The sequence below is a fragment of the Dermacentor andersoni genome, chromosome 7 (assembly GCF_023375885.2).
Source record: "Dermacentor andersoni chromosome 7, qqDerAnde1_hic_scaffold, whole genome shotgun sequence".
Classification (NCBI taxonomy): Eukaryota; Metazoa; Arthropoda; class Arachnida; order Ixodida; family Ixodidae; genus Dermacentor; species Dermacentor andersoni.
The window spans coordinates 112,745,341-112,768,191 of NC_092820.1; the positions used below are offsets into that span (position 1 = coordinate 112,745,341).

At 47.3% G+C, this 22,851-nt stretch overlaps 1 protein-coding gene across 3 annotated transcripts in view; it reads right to left on the reverse strand.

The window, feature by feature from the left end:
- The window catches only part of Snx6 (sorting nexin 6), a 39,896-nt gene that overhangs the window by 5,368 nt on the left and 11,677 nt on the right, over positions 1 to 22,851 (reverse strand). For all 3 annotated transcript variants that reach the window (XM_050181175.3, XM_050181176.3, XM_055072521.2), the window contains exons 5-11: positions 18,371 to 18,494; positions 9,492 to 9,696; positions 8,018 to 8,093; positions 5,654 to 5,693; positions 5,467 to 5,553; positions 4,960 to 5,055; positions 2,440 to 2,503 (exon numbers count right to left, since the gene is read on the reverse strand). In XM_050181175.3, the coding sequence (XP_050037132.1) occupies positions 2,440 to 2,503; positions 4,960 to 5,055; positions 5,467 to 5,553; positions 5,654 to 5,693; positions 8,018 to 8,093; positions 9,492 to 9,696; positions 18,371 to 18,494 (692 nt within the window). The remainder of the gene's footprint in view (positions 1 to 2,439; positions 2,504 to 4,959; positions 5,056 to 5,466; positions 5,554 to 5,653; positions 5,694 to 8,017; positions 8,094 to 9,491; positions 9,697 to 18,370; positions 18,495 to 22,851) is intronic.

Below are 22,851 nucleotides of genomic sequence, written 5' to 3' on the forward strand. Positions count from 1 at the left end.
CAACCGGCATCCTCCACTGCTGGGCGAGCATCCGACGCCGGCGAGTTCCGGTGCAGCTAAGCCTTCCGGAACGGACTACCCTACCCTGTGGTGGGCAGACGTCCCGACCCAGCTGTCACGCGAATGGTTTGTTGTGTGCTGAGCATCCGCCCCAGCCTCCAGCCCCTACGCCACTCGCTGCTCCAGATTCATCCTTGTGCCTCTTCGTGCCGTGGGTGTGCGATACTGACACGCGATCAGACGCCTTCCTAAATTGACGCTGTGCTCGACTACCTAAGCGACAGACACTCATGAAGTGAACCGTGTGTGTTATTGTGTATGTCACCCTAGTTCCGTCCCCGTGTCATTAAGGGGGGACACTGTTTTTCAAATAATGTGCATGATGTTTTCCATCAATATTCATGAAACTCCATTCTTGTTAAGACTTTTGTGCTGATTTCAAATATGTAATTATTTTTACAATAGGCCATTTAGTTCTGAAGATAAATGAAATTCATTGTTCATAATTTGCAGAAACAATAGGGGAAAAAAACGCGCTACGAAATTCATATTGGCACATGCCTGGGTACTAGAAAACATAAGGAACACAATGGTAGGAATACTATTTTGATACATCAAATATTACTCATTTTATAGCAATTCAATCTTTACTGTTCGAATTGTGGCTACCCTACTGTCTGATCTAAAGCAGAATTGAAAATTTTTGAAGCATAAATTCGAAAATCTGACCCTACCACTGTGTACTTTGCACACTCAGCTACAAGCCACAACAAAAATTATGGCTCTATCTGCTTTGAAGGCAGAGGTATCGCCACTGCAAATCAGCAACAAGTCAAAAGTCGATGTTTTGAGAAAACGAGAAAAAAGGAATACATTCACTTTTAATCAAAAGTACAGAAATAATTTTGCATTATTTTGCAGTGAAAGTGGCTAAAAGCCACCGGGAATGTAGTCGCTCTGACCACGGCCACCCAAATGTGGCAAAAACATCGTTTAGCACCTTTCGCCGATTCCCGGTGGCTTGCACAGCGCGCGCGCGCGGCAAGGTTGTCGTTCACGCGGGTCGAGCTTCACGCCGACGCGATATCGCCGTAACACGCGCACGTGATAACGATCTTTATGGCAAGGCCAGATTACCGATCGCTTTTGCCTCCTGCGATGCTGCCGCCGCACACCTTGCACTTGACAAACGACATCAGTGCCTTCACTGAGTCCTACTGAGGAAAGCGAAGCCTGCCTCGGCGTCGACTGGCGCGGCTGGAACGCCGTCGGCGCGAGTGAGCAAATCCAACACCCGCTTTGTTGCTGGCGTTGACGCAAGAACTTGAAGTTTTTTTGAGCATTCATCTCCCTCTGCAACAAATCCGCACGCTGCAACATTGCAGTGTCACGCGGAACGCGGCCGCTGTCCGTAACGATTTCACTCATTTGTGAGCTGGCTAGGCCTACTTCGGCATCGTCCGCGGCTTCGGTATCATTTGCGGTTGGCGGCGAGCTACTCTCGATGCTTTCAGAAGGAATGGTGCGCTTTTGAAAGTTATAAGCTGATCGCTTCTTCGTTTTGCCGAACTTGTGCCTCGTGGCGAACTTCCCCGGTGGATCGGACATCGTTCGGCATGTGCCCACAAACCTACGAGACGCGCCGTCGCGTCGCCTGCGGAGTGGAGCAGACGATGGGAACCTCGCGCAGCCAACCACAGCACGCGCTTATGGTCACGGGCGCTAGTCAACGAATCGAATCGCGCGTTCGGGCTTTTTTTCCTCCCCGGATTTCAACGTCACTGGCGCACCGACTGAGTCACTTTTGGCGGGAAATTCAAGGAGGAAAGCTCCTCTTTCCAACGAGACCAAGATGGCTGCGATCGCGCGCATAGAAAGAGGGCTACGCGCCGCGATAAAAAGGGCTGTTTTTGCGCGGAATTCAGCTCACAGTGAAGTTATAAATTGATATTGCGGACGAAATACTCTTCCCTGAGATGCGAAACTTGGTGAATAAAAGGAATATTAGCTGTAGATATCGAAAATTTGGTTTTCAAAAAATCGTTTTTTTCGCCGCAAAGAGCCGTGTCCCCCCTTAAAGCCACTCTGTCCATTGGGCCATCCCTGTGTTTGAGGCCTGGGCCCACATCATCCCATCACATATATGTTGTGACACAAAAATACAGATGTTCATTTTATACCCAGTTACATGATGCATGCCTACATCTTTCATGCGTAACGCACTACTTTTTGCTCACAAATGCAGGCACGAAGAAAAGTCTGTAGCCTTCCTGGCACTGCCCGCTATGTATGAAACACAGTATACTGGATCACTGCCTTTACATTGGTGTGAACAAGTACGCCTTTGCATCAGTGCACTGCACTGATGTATTAAAACAAAGTTGCTCTACGTTGACAGTGCGTCACGTGTGCCCATGCTCCCTGAAGTCTGTCTCTCACCCTGCTTTGCCTGCTTCGAGATGCCTTCAAACTTCTCACAGGCCTCCTGTTGGGCTGCCTCGGCCTGCAACGACACAAGAAACATGCCACACCCTTGAGCCTAAAAGAGCCCGCAAGTCGGAGAGGCACGGCAATAAATGGCCACGTGACTTGGGTTTCTCTACAGGCAAGTGACAACTTGATGTACGAGGCATCACGTCCGAAAGAAAGGAAAGAAAAACGGCAGTCATTTAACTTGGTGCGCCTTTACTCAGTGCACCAGGGAGTGCCCCTAAGCCGTTTCCCGATGCCTTGGTGGGTAGTGAAGCACATTTGCATCGCGTTTCAGGACATAAAGACCCGCATTTAGAACAGCCAACTGCTTCTCCGCTTTTGCCGATGTTGGGCATAGCAGTTTACATGGCCACTCCTACCAATAAAGTTAACCTCTTTATAACCATGTCTCGTAACACAAAAATACCTTCTTTATATCTGACATCTCTTACAAGCGTACAGACGGCACTGATAAAAAATAACATTGCCACCAGGTCCATAGGAAAGAAATGCAAGCGGGTTGCCTCTTACGAGCCAGCAAAGTGTCTCCAGCAGATTCTTACGGCTGTTTCGCATCTCGACGTGCCGATGTGAGGCAGGGGAGTGACAATTACATGCGTGCAGTCTTCATCATTATGAATGTGCAACTGCGCAATCGATGTAGCACAAGACCTCCGCATTGGTCTTTCCGACTGTGGTTCAACCAACCCAACTCAAGCCGCCAGACTTTTCTGACAGAGGAGCAACACGTGGATCCGTGCTTCATTACTACGGCCGTCAACCTAGCTTGTATATTTAATCTCACGAGCTCAAGTGCCAATAAAGTCTACAGGGATGAACATATCAACGGTGCGCTTCCCGAACGTCTTGTGACCAGGTTCATTGGGCGTCGGCAACCGAAGTTGCAGTTTCATGCCTAGTCGACAAGGAGGCAACTTTGTTCGCGGCCACCATTTTGTGGCAACCCATACATGCAATCCATGTCGAAAACAGTACATGGTGTCCAAAAGTTTGATTATTGCTTTCATAAATTGCTGCTAAGGGGTAGGTGGTGGTGCCGCAGGGAAGTGAGCATAATGACGCTGGTCCAAAAAATTGGGCATCTGAAAAGTCAGTCAGCGACTACTATTTGATATTTTTGTTACCTCAGTATACCGTATTTACTTAACCCTTCGAGGGTAGAAGACGTAAATGTAGTAGAACCTCGTCCATACATTTTGGAAAAAAAAAAAATGAGAAAAAACGTCCCAACCGGGAAAACATATGATCTGAAGTAACTAAAATATTTGACAGACTCAACTGTAGTCGACATCCACGTAACGAGAGGCGTTGCACGGACGATTGCGGCACAAGGCACCTGCGTGAGTTGAGCCGGTGGGGCTCCAGTGGCCCAAGACACGTTTTGTTGTTTTCCTATTGCGCGGCGTTTTGAGGCAGCGATGGGAAACAAACGAAATCGAGCTGGTGGGTGACGCCGGATGCTGCGAGAGCAAAACCTGCGCTTATATTGCACCGCCTGCCGCAGGCAATGGTGACGCGTTTTGCCGAGTGCCTACTAAAACTTCGCAGTACTCTCCATACGACACTACACTCCGTGTGCCATGAACCAGATAGGTGAAGAGATGGGTGAAATTGCTTATCGCAACAGGGTTGGCGGTGATAGCTATGAATTAGGCGGGAGACGACCCAAGAGAAGATTAGCTGGTACCGGAATGAGAAACTGAGGATGCACTGCCGTTTTCACACGAGACTGGCGGGGGAGTATCGCGGTGAAGCTGCCGCGGCGAGTGGCTACTGTTCTCCATCATGGGCACCTCGCGCATTTTCTTGTTTACACGGGACCTAGCGACGGGAAAGCATATAATGTGATTGCTGTTTGGCGACGTACTGAACACTGGTCCTGAAAGATTGTTTTCTAGGAATGCATGAACCGGTAAAATTAAGCGTAACTATTGCGCCATTTTTTAGGTTCTCGATCACGAACGCTGACGTGGAGAAATCATACGTAACAGGATCGTATCAACAGGGTTCAACTGTGTACGGCAACACGAACAAGTGCAAAATGATCAATGCCGTATATTCATGGCGCCATCTGTACGATCGCAAAACGCACCAATTTTTCAAGTCTTGTTGCCCAGCAAGTGTTGGGCAACAAGATGTACCAGATGTGTGCTCCAAAGATGTGAGCAAAAGTATGCAGACCAGAGACAGCATGGTGAAGCCGATTTTCTCCTCCGAATGAGACTTGAAATTGACAACTGCAGTCCAAACTTCGCATAAGCAAACTATCCAGTGTACTTCGTAACTTCAGTTAATGCATGTTAATTACGATGCAATTTACTTGTGTTGTTTTTCGGTGACTCTGCGGTCCGTATACTTTTGCTCATGGGTATACACTTGCCTCGAATACAACTGTATCGCAGGATTATCAAGACGACATTCAGAAGCATGAAAAGAAGTGGCAGCAGGAAATGGAGCTGTACTGACCGCTTGGACCTCTTTGTTCTTGTTGCGTGCCCGTTCCAGAGCGCGGTTGGCATTCTCGTAGTTGGCTAAGCAGCGCAGCCGCCGGTAGAGCAGGTCCTGCACAAGACCACATGCTGTAGCTGAAGCACAGCTCGCACCCTCAGTCACAAAAAAAAAAAAAAAAAAAAAAGATGGGTGAAACATCTGCAATATCTACAATCTTTGCAAATATAAGTGCACACGACAGTGTCTTGTAAAGGTAAGCAAACGCCAAAATTCTCTGATTAATAAGAAGATTTACTCTGCTTTCCTTGCCTACTTTCGTCCCATCGTCTTCTGCATTGACCTTGTGTAAAGTTATTTGTGGTAGTAAGATCTTGACGAGGGCTAGTTAGTACATATTTAGAACTGAGGTTGAACAGCGCGAATAAAACAAGGACACGAGGAAACAAATTCCACAGACAAGCGCTGAATTTGTGGTAGGCTGAAGGCAGCCAGCGCCCCTGGAGACAAACCCCAGAAACGTACCTTGGCAGCAGAGGTGTCACGCATGTAGTACCGCAACGTGTCCGACAACTTCAAATCTTCATCCGTTGCCACCCGGCCTTCGATTTTCTGCGCACAATGGGCATGGAAAGGTCAACGATACGGCACAGTTCCAAGTCGCACCCTGCTGCGTGCTTCAACGAAACCTGCAACATTAAGCACAACTCACCCGAGCCTTCTCGAAGGACTCTGCAACCTTGGGGAAGAACCTGGAATGCAGGAAGACGACTCAAATGTGGTCACTGAACGCAACATTAGTAGAGATTTAACAACATGAGAGCCTCGTCATCTTGAACCCACCAAGCCGAACATATTGTTGATACAGACTTTCATGGTCAAAATTCCGATTTAGGCACAAGCAACTAAACACAAAGCCCATATTAACATCCTTGACATGCTGAAGCGAAGTTCTAGTTCCGAATAATAGCTGTGCAATACAATAAGCCATTGACTAATTATTCTGCTAATAAAGCTTTAATGCAAATAACATTTCATTGCTCGTTTGACATGAATGTACTCTATTGCCAGAAATAGAAGTGAAAGAAGTGTCCCAATTTAATTTGATATGGCAAAGTTTGTTTTCTGGGGTTATGCCTTGCTAGTCGCCGACTGATAATTCAGACAGATTCATGGCCCCACAGGCCGTAAATAAACGGCGCCGACAATATTTACAGCACTGTCTGGATGTTTGAAAAGCGTGACAATCTTTCAACTTTTTGTTGCTCACCAAGTGCTGCCACCACAAGAGTTTTTATTATTATTATTTTTTTGCTTGTAGTCTGCTATCATTCCACTGCTTCTTTACACTGGTGTTTGAGTGACCACACACACATCCGAGCGTTCAAGAGCACATGGCAGTTAGCCTTGGTTTCATCTTGTGGGCCATTTCCGTTCGCTGCACTCAGAAAAATTGATGTCTATCTTGTTTCGAACTCACAAAGGGTCACCGCTAGATGCTCACTGGTTTGCTGCTCACAGGGGCGCAACTACATCTGGTCACAGGCTGGTATACACGAACGATACCGCCGTATACGAACAATGCCGCCATGCCTGCGTTTTTCTCGAGACTCGACTCGCCAAAACTGATTGCCCCTTCTTAGCAACGGAACAAAGGATTACTGCAAGTTTCTGACTTGTTTGGTTTTTGGAACAAAGTTTCCTTGTGTGCGCTCGCATACATGGTTCAATTACGCTGTGGGTGTGCACGCTGGTTGCTCTGCTGAAAGCAAATCGAGTGGCACTTCCTCCAAAGAGGACCCAAGTGCCAAATCAGACAAATTTAAATATTTGTGAATGATTCATTGCAAACAGTTTTCATTATTCCAATATGAGCAGTTAATTTGTCATTTTCTCTTTACTGTCAATTATCTTTTTGATGTTTTATACGAAGAGGGATATTATGTGGAACAGAAGTCAAGTACGTTTTTGCTGTCCTCCATCCATGCGATGAGTGATTGCTGGTGTGATCCTAGAGGCATTCGTAGCTAAGTGCTCTTGTCGAGCTGCATCCATGCAAGAGAGGCCATCAGATGCTAAATCTTCCTAACGATCATCATCAGTACTATGTTGAAGCTCCGAACATGACTTGCTAGGGCTATTGAGATTCAATTAGTTACTTGGTGAATAAATGATCCACGACACCATGATTTCAGCACTGTAGAAGGCAGCCACTGTCACTGCAGCGGCTTGCCTCTGCACTGCCATTTTTAAAACTCAGGGGGGGGGGGGAATATTTTCACTTTGAGTCTGCCAACTGCACCCTAAAAGAAATCATTTTTGAGGGAACGTGGTAACATCTAGATAACAGGCAAATTGTCAGACATGCCCGACATTTGAATGACTTCACAACACTACCGCATACCCCACAGAGCCAATGTATAAGGACGCCTGAAATGTAGTACGCCTAAGCCCTTTCCCTTCAATTTTCCCGACTTGTTGCAGTGACCACAGGGGCGAAACGACATGAACTGAAGCCACCAATGCCTCTATATCTCAGCCACTTGTTTCTCTCAGCCTTAAACCCGAGCTCTCGCATGCAGATTCGCTGGCGGATGTTTTACGCTGTCGTTAGGCCTAGCTGCTTCGACATTCAGTATCAAGCTTCCTGCTGTTCGATGCAGTGTTTTTCACTTAAAGGTTTCGCCGAAATGCCACCAACTCGGCCTTGGCATGGCAAGGGTCTAAAGTGCTGCATAATGCCAGTATCTAGAACTCGCCTTCGCTGCAGTACAGTGGTGTCATGCGGTCAAGCACACAGTAGTGCAGTGAAGCATACTAAGAGTGCAAAAGGGTCAATGTCACGAGACAAAATGTGTTCCTGGCTAAGCATGGCAGGAAATAGTAGGAGTTGTAGGGCTCTAATGTGCGAGATGAAGTTGCAGTGGTCTTAAAATCATTTTCTGGTCCAACGAATTTCCCCTGTGCCTAACTGTTTAGAGTTTCTTTCGCTGTTCGTTGTACTGAGGTTCGGCTGTGATAATTCTGTAGTGCTGAAAAAAGACAGGCCTGTGAAATAATATGGAGGCCGACTCACTTCTCCAGCTCGGATGACTCGACTGTCGCTAACTGGGTGAGGCAGGATGAAATCTTGATGTAGCTGTCGGCCACATCTGGAAAAAAAGAGGAGGGACATCTTCAAAGTGGCTTTCGCCACGAACAGTGCCCCACACTGGGCTTCACCGAAGGCAGCAGCCCAAGGTGATGCAGTCATCTTGTACCTCAGTGTGTAACTACAAATAATAAATAAATAAACTTCTCATTGTACAAAGATGCAATTTTAAGCCTACCATATAAGACAGGCATGACAGCAAGACTAAGATACATGCTAAGATATATACCTTATATAAACTAAGACCTAATAGTTCTGCACCCCGAGGCAGTAGCAGACCACATTTGCACAGATTGCCAAGTTCGCAACAAAAATGGTGACTTATTTCTTTGTCCCATAACAACCAGATGACAAATGTGATGAAGATCACAAGGCGGCACTAACTTTTTTCAGGAAAAGAAAAACTGCCTGTACAGCCAACAACAGATTTTCCGGACATGCCCGATAACTTGGACGCCTGCATAAGAAGGTGTGAAATTTCAAACGCACAAACCCTTTGCCACCCGCTTTTCCAGAATTGTTTATTGCTTATTATATGTTAGTTTTGTTTATTTTGATTATCTCACCGCCTTGAACAGGCAATCTCACATGCAGATCCGCTGGCAGCCATAACCACCACCACGACAACGCTAGGCCTACCTGCTTCGACATTGCTACCAAGCGCTTGTATTGCTGTTCAGGGCCATGTTTTTCACTGAAAAAATGCCCCACTGTCGGCATTGGCGCTGACTGCCTTTGTAATCATCGCCAATGACTTCAAAGCTCGGAAAGCAAGAAGCATTCCATAATGCCAGTTTCCGAAAGTCAGCTTCGTTTCAATACAGCAATGTCACGCGGTGAAGCATATACGAAGTATTGCGGTGAAACATACAATGAATGGGAAGGGGCAATTGTCACGGTCATAGTATGTATTTTAACTATACACGCGCGCAGCCGCCACCTCTTGTTACAGTACGAGCACCGATACGCCTAGTAAGTATACTGGCAGGCTTTCATAGGTGTTTCAGATGTGCCTGTGGCAATTTGAGCCCTTTGGGGCAATAAAAGGCATGCACTCAGTTTTTTTGCACTGCACAATTTTTCCGATGTTTTTGAGGCACCTAGGGAGTTTAACATTTAGCCCCTAGATATTTCTGGCCCCTACCCCACACTATGTGTTGTGTTACTGAGATAACAGTAGGCACAAAATAAGTCAACTCTGAGGCATCCCTGCCCTATCACGTGTAGCAATGATGGACTTGGCCATAGCCAATGTGGCCTGTGCTGCAACAACCTGCCCGCTTGGGGGTTAATGACCCATACTTCTTTCACTCCAGCGACACCATCGCCCCTACTCCCTATCTGGACGCTGATCATTCACCCACCAACACAGATCCCACTGTTCTCCCCCTGCACTCACTCTTGTGGGCCCGGGTCATGCGATCAGCCTTGGTGGTGGCGTCACGCACGTGCGTGTGGTACTCCGTGAGAAAGTTGCGCTCGTGCTCGAAGAACTCGTCCACGTCCTTCTGGGTCGACGAGAGGCGCAGGTCGTCCGCAGATTTGCCCAGGTGGCTCAGCAGGCCTGCCAGTCTCTCCTTTTTGTTCTTGCCCCGCACACTCAGCTGGGAACACACATTTGCATAGGGCATTAATGCAAAACGAGAGGTACTTGCAACAGGCTCTAGAATCTTATCAGTACCTGCGAACTCATGAACATTGAAGTCCGTGAAAGCCCCACAGACATGGCAAAGAGCGAGGGGGGTACAACACACACATTCCTTAAAGCTTTTTTAAATACTTTTTGTGGGATACATGCGCACTTTATGTTGATTAGACATAACACACATAGCGCCAAAACAGTTTTTAGATCAGTGACATCGCTGTTGCCAATTCTGCCTGCTTCAGGGATGTGCCTGGACAAACTAGCTCGAAACAAGTACTCCTCTAGTACAGTTGCTGACTGATGATTGGGAATCAATAGGAACTGACAAAAAATATGAATAATCGGGAATCCGAAATACCCGCCTTGCCAGAAAATAAGTGAAATTATTTTACAAGTGACAGAAACAAAGCTTGCCAACATGCACATACACTTGCCTGCAATCTGGGGCAATATTCTCGAGCAATCAATTACGCGAGTAAGATAGCTTTTTTAGGACTTCACGCGACTTAGCAGCAAACACATGAAAGCACATGGCCAATAGCTTTCCTGTCACTGTGCGAAGATGGTATGTGTCGAAGCATCCGGTGTCAAGTCTCGCAAGATATCAGGAGATTGACTGCGAACCTGAAAGCAAGTGATCGAGAATATCACCTCTTGTAAGTCAGTGTTTCCAACATTGCTATCCAGTCATTACGAATATCCAAAAGTACAGTCAACGCAGGCATCAGATCTCTATCACCTGGTAACATAAGTAGATCGCACTGCAATAGCTGAATGATTGCAGGTTTCTTTGTAACAGTTATTGTCCGGCATCTCCCTCACTTAAAGGGCCCTGGAACGCTGTTCTAGCTAACCATAGAATTGACTCACTATTAAAGGCTGTTGTCTCTGGAATCTCATGCCGCAAAACTTTCAGGTCCTTCTAGCAAACGCAGAGTTATCACTCCAATACAAGGCTTCGCTCACTTTTTGTATCTGCTATTGCGCTGGCAGCTATACAGGGGAGAAGCCAAGGGAGCAAAGCCCTGGCCAAATCGCCAAAGTTGAGTGCCTTGGCGACAAAAGGACTCGTCACGGCACTCCATGGTAGACTACGCTATGCAGCACGCCACTGCAATCTCCGAGGCCACGTGTGGCAGAGGTAGGCACAGCTATGCGCAACTGTCGTGTGTGGACCGACAGTGCAAAAACAAAACAATTTTTTCTGTCTTTTTGAGATTGCAGACATGTACAGCATAGGGTGCTTATAGCATAAGTAGGCGGAGTTGCGAAACATTTGAACGCTATAACATTTGAAAGGCTGCACACATGCAAAACGAACCATGCGTACCCGAGAATCGAAGCATGTGACCAGTATGTGTGCATCAGTTTAAGTTTACGAGTGTTCAATGTCAGGATCTGCAGTCTTCACATGAAGCAGGCAAATTAACATCGAAAAAAAAAAAAAAAAGGCTCAGAGGCAGCTAAGTCACTGACTAAATGTTCAGGCCTGCTTGCTTATCTGAAATTGCTCCGCATCGCCACCAACTCCACATAACTAACGTAGAATGGTGACCGAAATTTGAGGCACCTTGCGGCGTCGCATTCAATTTCTCGGACTGATCCGCATGCACGTGATGTCGACAACACAGCGACCCCAAGCCAAGCTGCCACTATTCAAGTGATGGCTGTGCCACCGTCACTTTTATTGTAGAGGTGGTTCCCCTGCTTTGAAAGTGTGGTACAGTGTGGCACCAAACCGAAATGTTGGTCGTCAACTCCTAATGAGGCATGATGGTTAGGCCTAGCCGACGGAGGTGTCAAGCGGCATGCCGTCGCAGGAAGCTCGCCCTTGATACGTGTGTAACCGCAGAATATTGCATAGAGATTGGGCATACGATCATGCGCGTGGGCAACCGACAGCAGTGCGTGCGAGGCGGAGTTTGGTTTCTCGAGCAATTAGCTGCGGCAACTATACTGTGAATGCCTGACAAGTTTCTATGTGCATGTACTGGTAGGAATGGCAGAAGCTCACACGTGGATATACAGATCATGCGCGTGGGCAACCGACAGCAGTGCGTGCGAGGCGGAGTTTGGTTTCTCGAGCAATTAGCTGCGGCAACTATACTGTGAATGCCTGATAAGTTTCTATGTGCATGTACTGGTAGGAATGGCAGAAGCTCACACGTGGATATACAGTCGTGCCCAATTATAACGAACCTAGGGTTCTACGAAAATTGGTCGTTGTACCAGTAGTTCGTTATATGTGGACTTGCGCTTCAACACACAAAAAGTTAATGCCACTGTAGCTGACATTGGCAGTTACGACTGGACACCACTTTGGTCCGAAAATACGATTTTCAGTACATTTGTGTTCCCGGCATTCTTCCATATCTGACTGCAAACTTAAGTTAAAGACATCATATGAAGGAATAAATGCGGAGACGTAGCCCCTTTGAAACAGCACCCGCCCGGTATTTGCAATCATGGCAGGTGATCTTGGCAGAGGCAAAAAACTGATAAGCACTTTTGCCACGGTTTCAAACGTAGATCTACACCATATGGTCTCAATGTTAACTGAAATATTCCACAAATATACCAGAGCCGGCTTTATGTGGATTAATGTTGCATTCAGGATAATTATTAAGCTGATTAAATTTTAATATAAAGGCTTTTCCTGCGCGTATAATGCAACTTCTACCATTTTAACTCGCAACAGGCATTTGCATGTTCACCGTGTTTCAAGCGAGCAATACAAATGAAAAATAAAGGAACAAGGGTGTGTAAGGAAGACCAAGCCCTATGACACTTGCACGCCTAAACTGAAGTTGCAGAAAGGACGACCAGACATTTCATTACTTCTAACTTGCAAAATCTCTCCTGCATAACTGTGCGTCGGCTGTTTACATTGAAACTATGGGATCTGCTCTTCCAATAATGCAGCATTGCAAGGAAGGTCCCTGCTGATAACAAATTGTATGCCAGTGGTTTAGTACCCTATTACAGTCAAACCCGGCTATATCGAAGTCTCAAAAAAACGCCTATCAGTTCGATATAGAGCATAATTCGATATAAGCCTGCTAAATAATTGGATGTCATAAAAGCACATCCCATTTATAAAATCACTTTATTGACGAAACTAGCTTAGTTTCGCATAAATTAGTCCTGCATTTTCTTCTGCTTGGGCAATTTCGCTGCCTGCGACGCACGCACTTCCCCACGTTGTCTAAGGAGTCCGAGCAGCTGAGGCCGCAACCTTCCGCATTCGCGCAGAAGCACCGGACTAATGCGAATGCACCAATCACTTCGGAGGATGTGGGCAAAGGACCGTAGTTGCTTTTCTCAACGTGCCTACTTTCATTTGTGCTCGGTACGATGTCGGCGATGTAGTCTTCGTTTCGGAATCTACCGTCGTCGCAACACCATCATCTGCACTCACAAACTCGTCCACCGTTGATTCGAATGTCCCGGAAATTTTGACAGCTCGCTCCAAACTTCGGCAACACCGGCAACGACTTCGTCGCATTCATCAGAATTTACAGTCATCACCGAGCACGCGGAAACCGGCACGTATGAAGAACGCCTCGTACACGGCAGTGCGTACGCGTCTGGCGCCATGTTGCGAGTCTGGCCACTTTAGCCCTAATCGTGCTGAGAGTGCTCCTCGGAATCTTGCACGCTGCGGGGATATCGCGTTCGACGCGATTTATGATTTCGATCTTCACGACGAAAGGCGAATTCTGCCGCTTCATCACGGCAACACTGCGGGAGAAGGCCCATAGGCGCAAACACGATAAACCAGAGAAGCAGCCAGATAACTCGCACTTTCGCCATCTTGCATGAAGAGCGCACAAGAGCCTCTGGTTGGCTGTCTGAGCAAGCGCTGTAGGCGGGCCAGGATAATTTTTTGCTGGGGAGTGTCGATAGATAGTGATCTAAAGAAAGGAAGGACGCTTGATTCTGCAACCCGTGAGGGAGCACGGCGAAGCGTCGTCAGGGGAGAGGGAGGGGGAAGTGAAAGATGATAGAGAAAGAGGGAGGATAATAGACTTCACTATGCGCGACAGGGGGAGTGTCGACGGCTCGCCCGAACAGCCCGAGGCAGCGCGGTCACGGTAGGGAGAGCGGTTGGATGGAGCCGCGCCGCCGGGTTTCCCCGCTACCGCGAGGGAAAGCCAACTTCTGGGGGCACTTTTCCGCGGCTTGACGTTCGATATATCGGGAGTCACTGCAATATTTGTTCGATGTAGGCATAATTTTTGCTATATATACTCATTGTAACTATACCGTGACCAGAAATTGTTCGATATATAGAATAATTCGATGTAAACGGGTTCGATATAGTCGGGTTCGACTGTACAATGTATTTACAAAGTGGCACTATCAGTAACAACTACGTTAAACAATGCGTGAATGGACATTCTCCTAACCTTTATTTTAATGCATTAGCATTCTTAGGGCACTTCAAGCACTCTCAGGGAGCTAGCTATCCATACATATATCTAACCATTTTGCTGTCTACCTGCGCCACTGGGTAGTCCATGGTCAAATGCGTTGTATATCGGGCTGCCTTGCTAAAGGTAAATGGTTCCAAATGAACTGTCAGACTAACTTGGGAGGCTGACGATGTGGCAATGTGTACATGTGTGCCGCCCTTCCGTGAACCCCTTTCATCCCGACATGGGTCACTGTAGATGCGAAACTGGGCAGGTACCGCTGTTAATGAAACTCATCAGCACTAACTTGCAGCACTGGATATGTACCGCTAGGTCAGTGCTGGCCTTCAATAAACCTCGCTGAACTCGACTTTGGTAACCATGTATGTGCCACTGGGAATGTGCTGCTCTACAACAACGAAAAAAAGAATCTTAAATTTCTCTGATGCTGAGCAGAACCGAAGCCATGTCACAGGGGTTCCTCCAGGACAGCAACACAATGCTTTAGCGAGCTGTGCCATGAACGCACTGGGTAGCGACGCTCTTCAATGAATCTTTTCGCAACTTGAGTCCCTGAGTGTGTGCCACTGAGTGCGCGGCAAGCGAGGCAACAAGTCTCAGCATTCACAAGCGCCGATGCATCACGCTTCTCATCTCGGAGGCCACGCGTGGACTCCTCAATAGCACTACTAAATGACGCAGTACGTCCAGAAAGAAGCTTAAAGTTAGATATCATGAAGGGGTTGGAAGTTAACCAACGATAGGTAGGCCGGTTGGCTTTGGGAGTCCACGGTAAAATGACAAATAAGGCAGTGCAGGGCAACATGGGGTTGGTCTGTTTTGAAGTCAGAAGTGCACAGCAAAATCAGTTCTGGAGAAAGACTTAGGAGCATGGATAAAAACAAACAGGCGGCTAAATTGAACAAGTATCTGTACCTTAAAAGCGTAGGCAAAATCGAAGAGGCCAAGAAAGTTGGCAACCAAGTATAGGGTAATTGAAAGTACAGATGGACAACCAGGAGTCAGAAAGAAAGCGAGAAAGAGACAGCGAATCGAATGCAAAGAACAGAAACAAAAGACCATGGAGAGTTACAAGGATAGGAAGAAAGAAATTACCGATAACAGAAAGGGCACTCGCTTGCTATCCGACGCTCGATGGTTGCCCAAGGACAAACTTATACTGGAGCTAACATTCGCAACAAGACGAGGCCCGTGCATGCGGCAGCGAAAATCTTGAGACCACAGAGCACATCATAATGGAATGCGAACGGATTCACCCAGTGAGACCCGTAGGCAACCCACTACCTCCAGAAGCGCATAAATTCAAATTTGATGGAAGCATCAACCAGTCGAGATAAGGCAGAGATGTTTAGAGTACAGGTGGAAACAAAAATCACGCAAGAGATTCGCACGACCGGAACCGTTACAAGCATAGGTAGCACCACAAGGCAGATAGAGAAGTTATGAGGCACATTAAAAAGATTAAGAAGATGCATACAAAAATGCTAGAATAAAAAACGTGTACAGCACACCTGATTAAATCAAGCAGGCTAGGTTACTGTCACTGCCGCGTTTCAAAAGGGATGCAAATACAGTCGCCGACCGTTTATTCGGACCTCACGGGGACTGCGGAAATGTCCGAATAAACAGGTGTCCGAAAAAGCAGATTAAGAAAAAAAAATGAAATCCTTTATTTCCACGCACTTATTCGGGCTCTGTAGTAGGCTTGAAGAAATCGTGAGTGCGCCGTTGCACGCTGTTCCGTTTACGCGCAATCAGATAAGCCTGAATCTCGGAGAGGGTCGAACGGTCACTATAGGCGGCTGAAAGCACAGTCACTGCTTGTGCACATTCCGCATGCGACAGCAGCGTAGCACATGGTGCGTCATCTTCCGACTCGGAGTCATCGTCCGGCGGTGCAGCATAGAGAATGGGTGCAGCAGAAACCTGACGAATGATCTCGCCGTCGTCGAGTTCTGCGCATGTCAGTACAGCAGTGTCAGCACCTGTGAAACTCTCAAATGAGACGGTGTCCGGAATCGCAATGCAACCACTGCGCAGGTCTCGGCAGAACTTTTTCCGCGTCAGTAGGGAGCACATCGGAAGGCGACAAATCTTAGGCCCCCCGGCACCCGCACTGTCGGCGCCATTAGACACTTGACGCGATGTTTCCGTACGCCGCGTTGGAACACCGAAACCTCGACACAGCACACAAAGCAAACACTATCGTGCAGACACCAGTCGCACAAGCGAAAAACGCGGCCTGCTCGCATCGTCGTGCGCGAAAGAAACAAATCAGCTGCTGGATTGTCTTGACATGGCTTACTAAGCTGAAACCGGAACTGCTGTACGGCCATTCTATCGAACCAAGCAGAAACGATGATGATGAGCGGGGATTTCCAGTAGCGCCGCTTCGTGGGGCAGCAAGGAGGCTCCGTTCAAAACAAAAATGGCGTTCAGCAAGTCGAACTATGCGCCGGTCAGAGTCTGTGCATGATGCCCTCGATCGAGTTGACTCAAGGAGTGTCCGAAAAATCAGACGAGAGGCTGCAAGGTGTCCGAACTTTCGGCAGTTGTTATACATTATGGTCTATGGGGAGAACGGCGGAGCCGCGAAGCTGACCGAATAATCGGGCATGTCCGAATTTTTGGAGTCCGGAAAATCGGTCGGCGACTGTAAATCAAATCATCACCGAAGCGCACTAGAGTAGCCCGGATGCCTCACGACTCGTTTCTAAGCCTCTGTTTGCACTGACGCACGATGCGTTTAGGAGGATTTGTGGCAGCAGTGCTAGATGACACCGAGTGTTCGTAGGGAAGCACGAGAAGGAGTCGCACTGCAGTACACACCTCACACAACTCATTTCGATGGAGGCAACACATTGTGTCACTATAACGATTCAATGCTAACGCAATACCGTCAACGGTCATCACGAGATGGGTTCTACTGAATTTTTTTTATCTGATGGCCTCCTCGGGCAAACTCCGACATTCTAGTATAAGGAACACAAAACTGCAGCACAGCTGCCAGAGACAAGACTGCACTGCAGTGGTACATTAGAACCTAGCCAGAGCAAAGAATGAAAACAACAGATTGAGGACCAATGGCATCGTCTGTATCCGCTGCCCTACGGGAGAATGATGGCACACTTTACATTTTTGGTTTTACTAGCAAGGTAGCATGAACCGAATGAGGCTTTCATTCCTATACTTTGTTGGCACAGGCTCGGTGCAATTTCTTGCTAAAATGCACTTTTGGAACAGGAAACGCAGAGGACTGCTCTTGGCACAGCTGTTCAATACTATCAAATTACGCGACGCATATGTATATATCTATTAGAACCTAGGCGGACATTTTTTGTTCAAGTAATCATACAAGAACTCTAGGGTCGGCTTAGATTCGAGCATTTTAATAAACATGCCAGTTTGATAAACATGGTGCATAGCCAGCACCACCTAGAGAAGTCAGTATCGCAGTCACTACTACCGTGCCAGTAGCCAATTGACGTACACAGGCAGCATCGCCATTTTGACCTGCGTCGTATCAGGACGAGGCGTAGAGTCATTGCAATGACATCAAACGGGCGATGCCTCTATAGTGCCGCTTTCGAACGATAAGTTATGCTAGCCACAAAGGCATCGTCAAACGTTCAAGCCGAGCGGGACTTCAATGAGAAAAACTTCCGTCGTTGGAGGGGGCAATGGGAGATGCTTTTGCATGCACTGCAACGGGGATGGCATATACCCAAAGATATAGCAACAAGGCTGGCAGCTCCGATAACGCAAAATGAGCTCAGCATGTTCATATTCAATACATGCTGTTTGCATTTTGTGTACACTGTCCTTGCTTTTTCGTTCAGTCTACATTAGAGGCACATTTTTGTTTTCCTGGCTTCGGACTTTCAAGAGTCAGCTTAGAATCGGGGCCGGCATAAATTCAGGGTAAATATGGTATGTTTTTGATATGTGACACACTATTGCTTGGTCACAAATATGAGCAGTGAGAAAAGTCTCTAGCCTCAATAACATTTGCCCGCTATGTATGAAACAGCTTAATGAAAGAAGTTTTCAAATGACGTTTTCACGAGTGCTTAGATTTCTCAACTTGTACTCACTGCAGCCAGCCATTAGCCAGTCTAATCCAGACATGTCTGTATCACAGTGGCGGTTGCTTAACTACACAAAAGGGGGCTAGAAAGAAGAAAAAAGCAGGCCTACCTCCTTCTCGTACTCAAGGAAGACGTGGAAGTTTGAGTCTGTACGGAAGACAGGGTGCAGGGCCAGCCGCTGCAGGAACAACTCGTGCATGGCCACTGTCTTCTTAAATGTCGCCAAGTACTCCCTGCACACGAGAGTGAGAGAAAGGGAACAGCAGCAGTGGATGGATAAATGTCTATGCTGACTACTTGCACAGAGAAAAAAAGGTAAGCCAAACGGAACTGCAAGATGGATGTTCACAGGAACTGCAGGTTCCCTTAGGGGCAGCCTCATTTAGGTGCAAACACTTTGAAGGAGTCCCAACATAACATTTTAACTTTGCATGAAGCGAATGTGCTGGACCTCAAATCCCGAGAAAGAATATTAGGAAGCGTTAGAGTGCCCTGAAAACCCGATTTACAGTAGAAACTCGTTCTTACGTATTGGAAAAAAAAAATGTGAGAAACAATGTTCTAAGTGGGAAAACGTACAATCTGATGTCACTAAAAATATTTACAGACTACTGCAGCTGACATCTACATAATACAAAGCATTGTTTGAATCCCTACAACACCTGACGCCAACACGCACTGAGTTGGTGGGGCCCTGGCAACTAGTAATGCGCACCGTTTTCCTATCCCATAATGTTTAGAGACGGTGACAGGAAACAAAATAAATTGAGCTGGTCGGCAACGCTAGAATACAATGCCACCACAATGAAACATGACGTTCACTTCACACCACCTGCAGAAGCAAACACCGGCACATTTAGGATATCACTTATTAAAAGCATACAGTACACTTCCAACGGCACAATGCCACACGCGCTGTGAAACAAGATGCTTATCACAATAGGGTTGGCGGCAATAGCTGTGAATGCGATGTGCGATACCCTGCAAGGAGATATGCTGGTATGAAGAGGAAACTGAGTGCATGTCAACATTTTCGTGCGACACAGGTGGGCGAATACTGTGGGAAGCTGCCATGACAGGCACCCACTGCTCTCGATAGCGCACCTTGCACAGTTTTTGTTCTCGTGGGATCTAGCAGCCAGAAAATATGTCAATACAATCACTGTTTGGCAATTTACTGAACGTTGGTGCCGTTTTCCAAGAATCTTAACCGTTCAAGAATTTTCTGTTTAAATAAAAACTAATTCTGGGGTTTCACATGCAAAAACCACAATACCGTTATGAGGCACACTATAGTGGGGCACTCTGGATTTTTTAACGGCTAATTTTTACCAGCTGAGGTTCTTCAACATGCACCAAATGAAGGATACACAGCTGTGTTTTTGCACTTCTCCCCCCAATCAAAATGCGGCTGCCATGACCAAAATTCGTGCTCGCCCTTTTCAGCTTAGCAATGTAACACCAAAGCCACTATGCCACCACGGTGGGTGGCATAACCATAGTGGGTCATTTTTTGTGTTCTTGCTTGTGAGTGTTGACACTGGGAAGTCATGTTAAACAGGGTTGTGTCAACGAGCTTCTACTGTACAGCTCAGGCTGCCTATAGCATGTCTGCTTATAGTGCTGGACCAAACATGACGTGGTCATTTCTGACTCCCATAGAAAATGTATATGCACAACACTTATAGTGCAGCGACAAGAGACAAAGTACCGATTACACTGCAATTGCAGGGAAATCCCGCAGACAAGCGAGGCAGTGAGCGCACTTTTTGATGAGGCATGCAGGCCGAGGGGAGAGTGACGAGGGCGATGCAGAGGAGGAGGAGACACGGACCGAATAAACGAACAAGAAACAGAAAAATGCCTGGCGCTGCAGGCATGTGGCCTGCATAGAACCTATATTACCGCTCTAGCTTTTCAGTTTGTGTGCGGATAGTAAATACAGTCGCCGACAGATTTTTTTCGGACACTGACAAGGGTCGTTACAGTGTGAATTATGGGGGAAGCCAAAAACAAACTTAGACGGTAAAATCAATTTCTTATTTTTTTACAACTCCATCACCGCAGAATGATCGGTCGTGGCCGCACGTTCATTTTGCGTTCGCCCCTCGCAATGCAAATCGCCGTGAAGTGCACACTCCGCGACACTACCAATTTAAAACTGTTTTGAAAATTTCTTTTTTTGAATCTGTCCATACGTCAATTTTCAGTTTCTACCAGTAGTCGCACCTACCAACATTGCTATACGTATTTGTGGTATTTGCCAGCTGACTGCCCGCAACCTTCGTTTCACGCGCACTGCTGTTAGTGCAGCCTGCGCACATGCTTTCGCGCCAGATCAACGCGTATTCGTCTAGTACCGCTACGAGTATACAGTCAAATCTCGTTAATTCGAACATGCTTAATTCGGACTTGTAGTTTATTTGAACTGGCGCCGTGGTCCCGTCATAGTTATGTTTATTTCAATGAGTGGAAACGCCCATTAATTTGAACGCACAAGCACTTACAATGGTTAATTCAAACATACCGCCCTCTGACAATGCTCTCTGCAGCATGCCACATCACACGGCGGCGCCTCCGACCCCGGCATAGAGGAAAGACTTAGAAGAAATCCCTCAAGGCACCGCATGGAAAAAGGAACCGTGGTGGAAACTTCACCCGCTCTCAAATGGCAAGGTCGCTGTTTCTGTGTCCCGCTGTAATGACCCAGCCACACTAGCAGCAAAGCCCGCGCCGCGGGAGGGACCGCTCATGAGCCAATTTTTAGTGACTCGTCGCGGCAGCAAGCGAGCCACGTGCGAACACCAACAAGGGTGGTCCACACAGTGACATACGTGCTGGAAACTGGTATCATGCGAACCCAGCCGACCACTCTATTCGTACTCGCATCTGGTTCAGCCGGACCACTCGTTTCGCGCTATCATTTGCTCGCGTAAGCTCTCGCTCGTGTTTGGTAGGCTTGGTTGGTCTCGTTCGTGCTTGTTTTTTTTTCTACAATGACACGTTTCAATCGACACATCCTGATGGAAAGGTTGTTGGAGACAATGTGCCATATCAGATTCTGTACGACAAGAATGACCCTGCATACAAGGACGCCAAGGCAACACCCAGTATGTCATTCTTGTCTTTTGAACGCGGCAATGCCGCAACAGAAGGGAGCACACCAACATGATTATGATCAGCGGCAACCACTTCGTCGTCTTGATAAGACATGGCTTGCGTTATAAACGCAGTGCGAACACGGTAAACACAGTGCCGATCTGTCAGCAGACGAAGGAAAAAAACATGTGAGCACACAGAGGGAAGCAGCAGCGGAGGCCCAGCAGCAGAGGCCTTGGAAACTCCGCTGGTTCGGTGACAGTAGGTCGCAAAGATACCGTAAAAACCGGACTATAGGTCTGACCGGAATATAGGTCGATCCCCCAACTAACGAATTCTAAAAATGAAAAAAAAATCTTTCAGTGGCAAAAGTACCGAAAGACATGACACCCTTACCTATAAACAAATGCGACTCAGCGGGTTGCACAATGGTGACAGTATTTATTTAAATGCTGCTCGCATGTGCACCTGGCCATGTTTTTAGCGATATCGCGCGACCATCGACCCATGTGCTTGTCAACACCGTATTAACGGCGATGAGCAGCGAAACAAACGAGATACGCGCATGTGTACACATGCCCTTACTTTCGCTATTTCGCCGCTCCGTGCCGTGATGATAAAAGGTGCTGACAAATACGCGGGTCGACGGTCGCGCGATACTGTTAAAAATTCGTCGGGTGTACAGTACACAGAAGGGCACGAAGTCCGCAAGCGCTACTCCGAATCAGAGCAACACGTTTGAACAGAGTCGGATGACGAGTGCTTCTCGCTGTCCAGTCCATAGGCGCGTGCGATCTCTACCGCTTTCAAACGAATGCATTCGACAACAGGCAGCGATCTTACACGCAGCTCTCGGACGGACTCCGCAACCTTGCCTTCCAGTTCTGCAGTCCGCTGCGATCCGGCCACGAAACGACGTTTTCTTTTGGTTGCTGCAAGTTGTAATACGTTGCTTTTACCTCCGCCACTACTGAATGCTATTTTCGGATACTCCAAGTTCGCGCTGTGCTGCCAGGTTGCCGTGGGCTTCCGCGTACTCAATCGCCTTTTTCTTGAAGGCGACGGTGAATTGACGTCGGCTTCCGCTCATTTTGAAACAAAATGAAAATGCAGCCTTTAATTAATATAACTTTGCGACAGTGGAAACGCAAAATGCCGGTGCCACAATGTCGCCACACCATAGAATAAAGAACTAACGCCGCGCTGCTGATGATGGCGATGGCGAAGGCGGCTGTTTACTTCATCCGCCCATTGTTGCAAGACTTCCGTAGTTTTTCCGCCAATGTCCGGTATATAAGTCGAGGGTCGACTTTTCGCAATGGTTTTTTGAAAAAAAGTTCGACCTATATTCCAGTTCTTACGGTAATTAGCACCATTCAGTAAGCTGGCGGGAAAGCAAATCCGTTCCCCTCGCACCGTCCCTCATAACTCCCCCTCATCTTCGACAATATCCACACCGGTACCGCCAGACCCGCCCCATTGGCCTAGCAC